The sequence below is a fragment of the Panicum hallii genome, chromosome 3 (assembly GCF_002211085.1).
Source record: "Panicum hallii strain FIL2 chromosome 3, PHallii_v3.1, whole genome shotgun sequence".
Lineage (NCBI taxonomy): Eukaryota > Viridiplantae > Streptophyta > Magnoliopsida > Poales > Poaceae > Panicum > Panicum hallii.
Window position 1 is genome coordinate 40968060 of NC_038044.1, and position 10266 is coordinate 40978325.

Here is a 10266-nt window from a genome sequence, read left to right on the forward strand (position 1 = left end):
TGGGGCAGAGTGGGAGGCAGCATTCAAGCGGCTGCCCCTGGACGAGCGGGAGAGGAAGAGGCACTGGGAGCTTGGAGCGTGCAAGATTTGGAGCAAATGACGGATAATCTATATTTGGAGCACGCTGTGCTGTGATTTATCTGGAGAGGGAGAGCGTGTGGATGGCAATGTGAGATGATAAACTAGGGTGGCTGCGGGGAAATGGGTGAACTGGAGGAGGTGGCGGTGGTGTGAAGCTAGAGTTTAACAATAGACTGATCTATGGGTCTTTTGGCAAATTTTGTGCATGAGAGTTGGGCCGTGAGGGTGCAGATTGAGGAAAATGAGCCTAGTGTACGTATGTCGGCTGATGGTTCACTCTAAATATTTGAATTTACTGACTAGATTGGATTTACTAGCTGGATTTACTGACTGATGGTTGTTCGATGAATATATAATAGATTCTTGTTCGACGAAACTTAGATTGTATTTGGATGGTGGGTTGAAATAGATCGGGACGGGTTCCAAGCACTTCGACCCGTGTTGTTTGGTTGCATTTGAAGCTGGATTGGATTCGTGCCCCTCCGATTCGAGGGGACCACCTAAAGATGGCAACGGGTAAACTATCCGCGGATATTGCCTCTGGATATCCATACCCGCGACCTAAAAACTATACCCGAACCCATACCCGTTACCCGCAACGAATAGCAAACCGTATCCATATCCGTTACCCGCGGGTAACGGATATCCGCGGATATATCCGTTTGTCCAATAACAAGACTGCAGCCTGGCGCGGGGGGGGGGGGCGGAGGCGGGGCCTAGCGCCGCCGGCGGGCGGGCGGGCGGGGGGGGGGGGGCTGGCGTGGCGCCGGGGGGGGGGGGGGAGGGGAGACCCGCGGCGCGGGGGCGGGGCCTAGCGCCGCCGGTGGGTGCCGGGGGGGGGGGCGGCGGAGCTGGATCTGCCCGCGGCCGGAGCTTGGGGTGGGGGTGCGGGGCGGGCGGCCGGGGGGGGGGGGGCGGAGCCGGATCTGCCCGCGGCCGGAGCCAGAGCCGCCGCCCGGGGGGAGCGCTGGCGTGGGCGGTCGCGTGGGGCGATGGGAGGGGGCGCCGGCGGCTGGGCTGCTGGAGTGGGGGTGGGAGTGTGGGAGAGTTACGGTTAGGGTTTTTGTTATATATATGGTTTCGATGTGGACCCACATGTCAGATGCGGATTTCAGGTTTCGGGTACGGATAGTAATTTTTATTACCCGTTTTAAAAATATCCATGGATATTATTCACTACCCGTACCCGTATCCGCGGATATGAAATGATACCCAAACCCATACCCAACGGTTTTTTACCCACGGGTACGCGGATAATTCGTGTCCATTGCCATCCTTAGGACCACCTCAACCCGCTTCGACCCCCGTCGACGCCGTCTCGAGTCCGTCCACGGGCAGCGTGGGCGCGAGCTCCGCGCGAGGGCGGCACGGTCGAGCTCCGCGCGAGGGTGGCGGGGCCGAGCTCCGCGCAAGTGCGGCGCGGGCGGAGGCGCCGAGCTCCACTCGAGGGCGGCGCAGGCGGCGGGGCCGAGCTCCACGCGAGACGGCGCGGCGGCTAGCTCTGGCGGAGGTGCAGCGCGGCCCGAGGCTCGGGCGGAGGAGCGGCGCGGGGTCACACGAGCTGCGCGCGCGTGAGGACGGGCGGAGGCGGCCGGCGTCAGGGCTAGCGACGACGCGGCGCGGGGCGAGCTGCAGGAGGGGATTCGGCGGCGGACCTCGCGCGGAGGGCGGTGGTGGCCGGCGCGCGGCGAATGGAGGGGCCAGAGCTGCGGGCGGAGGCGGCGTCATGCGGTAGGCGGAGGTGGCCGGCACGCGGCGAACAGAGGGGGCAGCGCTGCGGGCGGAGGCGTCATCACGCGACGGGTGGACGAGGCCGGCGCGCGGCGAGCGGAGGAGATGCGCGTCATGGGGGGAAGAAGAGCAGAGGAAGAAGTTGGGGAAGAAGAGCAGAAGAAGAAGATAACGAGACATTGACATGCGGGTACCAAAAGTAAGGCTAGCTAAAGATGTGAAAATATTTTAGCCTAGATTCATATTTTTTGAATCAAATAAAAAATTAGGATGGATCCAACCTGTTAACCAAATACTAGGTTAGTTGAACCCGGATTGAACCTAACCTAAAATAAGGATGGATCCAACCCATCTCCGAACCAACACATGCTTGAAACACTGACCTGATGAGAAACTGTACCGACCAAATATTCAACAGTTATTTTCTAGTTATAGCATTATACCGATCAAATATTCAATAGTTATTTTCTAGTTATACCATCAGATGTCTAATACTAATACGGGGCTGTGGTATAGTGATTTTTTATCTCAAAATATTTTATTTTTGCCACAAATATCTTTTATCTTTTACATGAAACATTCTAGAAAAAGCACAACTTCGACCACCAATAGTTTTATTATGATACGATCAACTGAGTAAATTTTAAATGATGATTATACATGTCAAGGATGAATTTACATTCATAAATTTTTATGCTTGCGGACTAAAGGTTCATTAAAATATATTGACAGTTAAATTTAGAAAGCAACATGTCTAAAATGACAATTTTTGCTTGGAAATTAATGGAAGTTATAGTAAAGTAGTAGGTTTTGTTATATAATATTGATATTGATTATAAGGGATGGATAAAACGGATTATAGAGGTGTTAAACAGCGCTAGATGATGATTGGACCTCTTTAGGCATGAGTTGCAGCTAATGGATGGAGATGTCTGAAACAAATATCGTGGATGCTTCCAGGTTTCCTGTGAAATGTATAGCGATATACTAAAGAAGATACGGAGTTTATTAGCTAGCTATCGGCACAGTAGTATATAATGAATGTTATAGTCTTACTAAAGTCATGTAACATGAAGGACTTGCAAGAATATAAAAAGTGCAAGCGTGTGAAGAACCATAGAACAGACAAAGAAAAACACACATCACACAATGCACGACATGTTAACCCAACACGGTGGGAGAAGAGTGACAGTATACAAAGAGGAACAATAAGTGCTAAACAATAACATCTTAAGGAAAAGCAACATTAAGGGCTAAACAACAACACGTTGGATAAAAGCAACATTAAGTCCTAAACAGCAACACCGTAGGGAAAAGCAACATTAGTGCTAAACAACAACATCGTTGGGAACAGCAATATTAAGTGCTAAACAACAACATCGCAAGAAAAAGCAACACGGTAAGAAAAGCAACATTAAGTACTAAACAACAACACCGTAGAGAATAGCAACATTTAGTGCTAAACAACAACTTTGTAGGGAAAAGCAACATTAAGTACTAAACAACAACACCGTAGGGAACATCAAAATTTAGTGCTAAACAACAACATCGTAGGGAAAAGCAACAAGTTGGGAGAAGAACATTAAGTGCTAAGTAGCAACACCATACGGAAAAGCAACATTAAGGGCTAAATGGCAATACCGTAGGGAAAAGCACCATTAAGTGCTAAACAACAACATCATAGGGAAAAGCAACACGGTGGGAGAAGAGGGACAGTAAGTAAATAGGAACATTATCCTCTAAAGAGCAACACTGTAAGGAAAAGCAGCATTAAGTGATAAACAGCAACACCGTAGGGAAAAGAAACAGGTTTCGGAAAGAGCAACGGTACCGAAGAAAAGCAACACGGTAGGAGAATAGTGACAGTGGGTAAAAGCAACATTAAGTGCAAAACAACAACACGGTGGAAAAAAGTGACATAATGGAAATGGGAACATTAGGGTTTAGGGAGAAGGGTGACAGTATGCAAATAGGAACATTTATTCGCAATTGGAAAAGGATGACGAAAGAGACACGGTACGAAAAAAATACAAACCCCTTCCCCTTCCCCTTCCCCTTCCCCTTATTCTACAAGAGTACTCATTCTACAAACCGCTACCCTGCTACGCCACCGAACAAGCAAAATCTTCCCTTCCCCGCTACGCCGCCGCCCTTTGCTGCCTTCCCCTTCGCCACCTCTGTCATTGCCGCGCTTCCCGACTCGCACGCTGCCTGAGCAAAGTGAAACTGTCCATACTCGCCTCGATCATTGTTTAGGCTTTCAAAGGTAAGATTTTGCCTCAGTCATACTTGGCCCTTCATTTTCTTTGCCCCACTTTGTCACTGCACTCATTCTACAAACCGCTGCCCTGCTATGCCGCCGAACAAGCAAAATCTTCCCCTTCCCCGCTATGCCGCTGCCCTTCGCTGCCTTCCCCTTCGCCGCCTCTGTCATTGCCTCGCTTCCCGACTTGCACGCCGCCTGAGCAACGCGAAGCTCTCCATACTCGCCCCGATCATTGTTTAGGCTTTCAAAGGTAAGAGTTTGCCTGAGCGAGGATGAGGATTAGGACAAGGACGAGGGGAAGAAGGAGAAGGAGGTGGTGGATCTGAAGCAGCCAAGCAAAAAAAAGACCAACAAAAGTATTCAGGTTTTAGATAAAATTGCAGAGAAAAGGATACTGCTCACCATGAGGTATATTCAAATATTGCTTAAACATGCAAAAGATGAAAAGCTGGGTGGACAACTTGATGCCACCATGACTGCCAAATTTTTTTTAGTAGTGGTGTTGAACAAGCTGCTAATCCCTACAAGCTGCCATTATGCAAACACAATGATGGTAAAGGCAGTAGATGACCTTGAAGCGTTGAAGACCGTTGACTGGTGCAATTTAATCTTCAACCGTTTGAAGGAATCTATTTTGAAATGGCAGAAAAAAAGCAGATACAATCATGGTAGGTTGTACACAGCTGCTAATGGTAAGTACCTTACTAACTTTTTTCTCATTTTTGGTAGAAAACCATGGTCTTATTGTAGACAGTGGCTTAGCCAAGGGCCCTAAAGTTTGAGCAAACTTGTATAATGTACTGAGGGCTAATATATTTCTAGTAGACGAACACACAAATTAGTGATTCATTGAATGATTATTGGTCATCATTATGTGTTAGACTTGTGAAGCTGATATTAACTATACATACATACAGTGTATTTCTAATCCCAATATATAGTCTTATGTTAATGTATTATATTTGAACTAATGTTTTTCAAACTTAAGTTAGTACACATTCTATCTACGCCACTGACTGTAGAATCATGCTCCATAGATTCTTTTCTTAGACAACATCAGGAGACCTAATGGCGTTGTGGCGGATAGCAATCCGTTCTGCATCCCAAGAATCTGCACATATAGCTACAAGTTGATTAAGGCCCTGACAGACGATGAGTACGACAACATTCAAGTAAGTAAAGATCAACTATCTCTTTTCAGTTTATATCCTTGTCCTTTTCTCATAACATAACATATCCCTTTCCCTTTTAAGTTAATAGAATGGGAAAAAACATGCTACAACAACAAGGATAAGGTGCAAGAGGATGAGCTGGTGGAGGTCCTGGGTGAGGTGCATGAGGATGATCTGGATGAGCCTGAGCCTAAGCAGAGGTAAGGTGGTCTCACTGCACTTTTAAAAGGAACATGTTGCCTTAGTTATCTCATTTTCTTAACCTCTGCTTCAACTTTTCAGGGACCCAACAGCTGTGTACGAAGAATTTGTTTTAAATAAAACAAGGGACAGCATATATTTGGATATGTTTGACCATACTATGTTGGAATCAAGATTTGTTGAATACTTTAAGCCAGGAGGATATATGGATTCCACAATATTAGATTTACAATGCCGCTTGTGGGGTGAAGAAAGGGATGACAGAATTATCCTTTCTCAGTCTGCTGCTGTAAGTACTAATTCAACTTACTTCATGTTCTGATTTCTTTATCCATGATTTCAATTTCTTTGATTTTATTCTAGAGAGGATTGATCACTACTGGGTCTCAATCTAGTAGACGATCACTAAGATTAGAGCTTAAAGAAGAAAAGCTAGAGAAGACGGCGCAGGTATGTACTAATTCAACATAGCATAGTTTTAATTTTTATATATATTACTAAGTTTGACAATAGTTTTTTTCAGATATTCATCCCGCTTCTTCATTCCAAACATTGGTTCTTGATTGTGGATGAAACCGTACATTTCCTTGACTCCTTGCCTACACCATCCCGAGTTAAGTTGGTTTTAGATGTGCTTTTAGTACTGAGGAACATCATCAAAGAATCTGCACCCATGATCGATATCTTCAATTACAAGTTTAGAATACCACCAGTTCAGAAACAAGGGAACAGATACGCTTTTCCTGATAATGTTTCTTTTTATTTTAGTGTCACTCCTTTTTCCTAATGTGTTGCTATCAGTTACTCCTTTTTCCTAATGTGTTGCTATCAGTTCTTTGCTGCTGCTACTTCCTCAAATTTTGTGGTCGATTTTTGCAGCTATGATTGCGGTTTCCATGTTTTGTTATACATAAAAGGATTTGAACAAGGTGAAATATTAAACTTTGACAAGGTAAATGCCCTTTCAATAACTATAACATTTCTATTCATGTATGCCCTTTCAATAACTATAACATTTCTATTCATGTATGCACATCCTACATAATTACTTATACCTTAAAATTGCAGGAAAAGTTGGAAATGTTTAGGAAAACACTTGCAACGGACCTCCTCACCGACAGTCGCAACAAAAAAAACAGCTATAAGAGATTTGGGTGAAGCTGCTGCTGCTGCTGATGATGATGATCTGATCATCATGGATGAGGATTTCACGTATCAATTGGAACAGTTCATCAGTGCCTTTCAAGATGCGGAATATGACAACGCCGACCAGTTCATCAATTTTTTTCAAAGCATGGAATATGACAATATCGATGTTGGTGTTTTACCGCCAAGCCCACCGAGGGATACCCCTGAGGTGGTGAGTTATAGGTGGGGTGCCTCCAGGATCAGGAAGTCGAAGGTGCAAGGAACACAAAGTTTAGACAGTTCGGGCCGCCGAGAGCGTAATACCCTACGTTCTGTGTGGTGGTTTGTATTGCCTCAGGTGTGTATATGGAGGGGGTCCCTGCCCGCCCTTATATAGTCTGGGGGGACAGGGTTACATGGAAATCCTAGCTAGATACGAGCTCAGGAGTCCTACCGGAGTACTACTCAGGTAGTTTTCTTCTGTTCCGACTAGTTCTACTACGGTATGAGTAGTTACGACTGATGTAGGGTGTTGGCCATGTTCCATCCCTTATCCTAAAATATGTATGCCATGTGCGCAGTCCCGTGGCCCCGGATCTGACAAGCCTCCGAGCTTTTCGTAGTCGAGTACTGCAGGCTTCCGAGTACTTCTGAAGGCGTCTTCAAGTTCTCCCGAACTCCATCTTGAAGGTGTCTTCCAAGTACTTCCTTGGTTGCATTAAGGCTGTGAGGTGCTCATACACTGAGTAGTTGTCAAGTCTTCTTTTATATGGGGTGCGATTAAACTCGCACTCCATATGGAATAGCCCCTGAGCCTTAGGTTGAATCGAAGACACAGGCTGAGAGTGAAATTAGTCTTGAATCTTCTATCCTTATCTTCCAAAAGATTTGCAAAATAAGTCGCTAATGGCACGTGTCCCGTAGCCCTCGAGCCTTGAATCCAAATCCCAAAGATTTGGAAAAAAGGATTCAAAAAATCATGGCATGCAATATATGACGGTATTTGATGGTTAAGATGGGAAAATTGGTTCAGAAATTCGAAAATTACTTTTTCGGAACGAATTCCCAGAAAAAATGGTTGAACAAATAACTTCTCCAAAAATGCACTAAATTACCGCTCAAATCAAACACATTCCCTTGATTTAATGGCTAGATAACACCTCTAGGTTAAAATTTTGAAAAGCCCCTTATTTCGGAATAAAATCCCTGGTTAAACATTTATCTTCCCGAGATAAATCCTCAAAAGGCTCTTAAATTGGGTTCTTCTATAAATCTTTTGAGTACTTTTGCGGAATCCAGCCTCCGAGCGTGAGAGCTAAACGATCCACCAAAAGCACGCTGAGTGCCCTGTCGAGCCTAGCCCCCGAGCATGGGGGCTAGATGAGTCGGTGAAGGTACGCCAAGTAACCTTATTGCGCTCAGCCCCTGAGCATGGGAGCTAGATGAGCCACCGAAAAGCATGCTGAATGTCTTGTTTGTAGTTGAGATGAGGAGTCGAGGTTGCTGACGGCACGTAATACTAGTCGGGAACTAGTAAACGCAGTGTTATGGGAGCAGGGCCCCTTCAGTAAACTACTCATAGTACTAGTCGAGAACTAGTAAACGGAGTGTTACTGGAAGTATGAGAGAGAGGCCCCTTAATAAACTGCACGTAAGGCTAGTCGAGAACTAGTAAACAGAGTGTTACTGGGAGTATGAGAGCGAGGCCCATTCAGTAAACTACGCGTAAGACTAGTCGAGAACTAGTAAATGAAGTGTTACTGGAAGTATGGGAGCGAGGCCCATTCAGTAAACTACGCGTAAGACTAGTCGAGAACTAGTCAATAGAGTATTACTGGAAGTATGGGAGCGAGGCCCATTCAGTAACCTAGAATACTAGTCGAGAACTAGTAATTAGAGTGTTACTGGAAGTATGGGAGCGAAGTCCCTTTAATAACATAGAATACTAGTCGGAAACTAGTAATCTAAGCATTACTGGAAGTAGGGAGCGAGGCCCCTTCAGTAAACTACGTGTAGTACTAGTCGAGAACTAGTAAATGGAGTGTTACTGGAAGTATGGGAACGAGGCCCGTTCAGTAACCTAGAATACTAGTCGGGGAATAGTAATCTGAGTGTTACTAGAAGTATGGGAGGGAGACCCCTTCAGTAATATAGAATACTAGTCGGGAACTAGTAATATGAGCGTTACTGGAAGTAGGGAGCGAGACCCCTTCAGTAAACTACGCATAGTACTAGTCGAGAACTAGTAAACGGAGTGTTATTGGAAGTATGGGAGCGAGGCTCCTTTAGTAAACTACGCGTAAGACAAGTCGAGAACTAGTAAATGAAGTATTACTGGAACTATAGGAGTGAAGCCCCTTTAGTAACATAGAATACTAGTCGGGAACCAGTAATCTGAGCATTACTGGAGTAGGGAGCCATGCCCCTTCAGTAAACTGCGCGTAGTACTAGTCGAGAACTAGTAAACGGAGTGTTACTAGAAGTATAGGAACGAGGCCCGTTCAGTGACCTAGAATACTAATCGGGAACTAGTAATCTTAGTGTTACTGGAAGTATGGGAGCGAAACCCCTTCAATAAACTACGCATAGTACTAGTCGAGAACTAGTAAATGGAGTGTTATTGGAAATGTGGAAGCAAGGCCCTTCAGTAACCTAGAATACTAGTCTGGATCTAGTAATCAGAGTGTTACTGGAAGTATGGAAACGAGACCCGTTCAGTAAACTACAAGTAAGACTAGTCGAGAACTAGTAAACGGAGTGTTACTGGAAGTATGGGAACGAGGCCCGTTCAGCAACTTAGAATACTAGTCGGAAACTAGTAATCAGAGTGTTACTGGAAGTATGGGAGCGAAACCCCTTTAGTAACATAGAATACTAGTCGGTAACTAATAATCTTAGCATTACTAGAAATAGAGAGCAAGGCCCCTTCAGTAAACTACGCGTAGTACTAGTCGAGAACTACTAATTGGAGTGTTACTGGAAGTATGGGAGCGAGACCCCTTTAGTAAACTACGCGTAAGACTAGTCGAGAATTAGTAAACGGAGTATTACTAGAAGTATGGGAGCGAAGCCCCTTCAGTAACATAGAATACTAGTCGGGAACTAGTAATCTGAGCGTTACTGGAAGTTGGGAGCGAGGCCCCTTCAGTAAACTATGCGTAGTACTAACTAGTAAACGGAGTATTACTGGAAGTATGGGAACAAAAGCCCCTTCAGTTATATAGAATACTAGTCAGGAACTAGTAATCTGAGCATTACTGGAAGTAGGGAGCAAGGCCCCTTCAGAAAACTACGCGTAGTACTCGTCGAGAACTAGAAAACAGAGTGTTATTGGAAGTATGGGAGCGAGACCCCTTCAGTAAACTACACGTAGTACTAGTAGAGAACTAGTAAACGGAGTGTTACTGGTAGCATGGGATCAAGGCCCCTTTAGTTACCTAGAATACTAGTCTGGAACTAGTAATCAGAGTGTTACTGGAAGTATGGGAGCGAGGCCTCTTCAGTAAACTACGCGTAGTACTAGTCGAGAACTAGTAAACGGAGTGTTACTGGAAGTATGGGAACGAACCCCCTTCAGTAACATAGAATACTAGTCGGGAACTAATAATCTGAGTGTTACTGGAAGTAGATATAGGTGACTGGAAATCAATTGACAAAGGAGAAATCAATCTTGCTTGTAGCTTAGTC

General features: G+C 45.2%; 1 protein-coding gene across 2 annotated transcripts; it reads left to right on the forward strand.

Annotated features, from left to right (window-relative positions):
- The first annotated feature begins 1366 nt into the window (after positions 1-1366).
- Positions 1367-7128, forward strand: LOC112884231. Of its 2 annotated transcripts, XM_025949602.1 has the most exons (9): positions 2700-4486; positions 4573-4770; positions 5116-5250; positions 5332-5450; positions 5533-5740; positions 5815-5901; positions 5975-6065; positions 6331-6403; positions 6520-7128. In XM_025949602.1, the coding sequence occupies exons 2-8, from the start codon at positions 4744-4746 to the stop codon at positions 6363-6365; spliced, it is 702 nt and encodes a 233-aa protein (XP_025805387.1). In that variant the 5' UTR covers positions 2700-4486; positions 4573-4743; the 3' UTR covers positions 6366-6403; positions 6520-7128. The 2 variants fall into 2 exon arrangements, 1 of the variants encoding a protein (XP_025805387.1); XR_003227064.1 differs by lacking the exons at positions 2700-4486; positions 4573-4770 and adding an exon at positions 1367-2011 and having other exon boundaries at positions 5975-6403; positions 6520-7127.
- Positions 7129-10266: the final 3138 nt, after the last annotated feature.

Coding starts and splice junctions, on each gene's coding strand:
- LOC112884231 (XM_025949602.1), top strand. CDS start 4,744: ATGGTAGGTTGTACACAGCTGCTAATG. Junction 5,251..5,331: donor ATGAGTACGACAACATTCAA/GTAAGTAAAGAT, acceptor TTCCCTTTTAAG/TTAATAGAATGGGAAAAAAC. Junction 5,902..5,974: donor AGCTAGAGAAGACGGCGCAG/GTATGTACTAAT, acceptor AGTTTTTTTCAG/ATATTCATCCCGCTTCTTCA.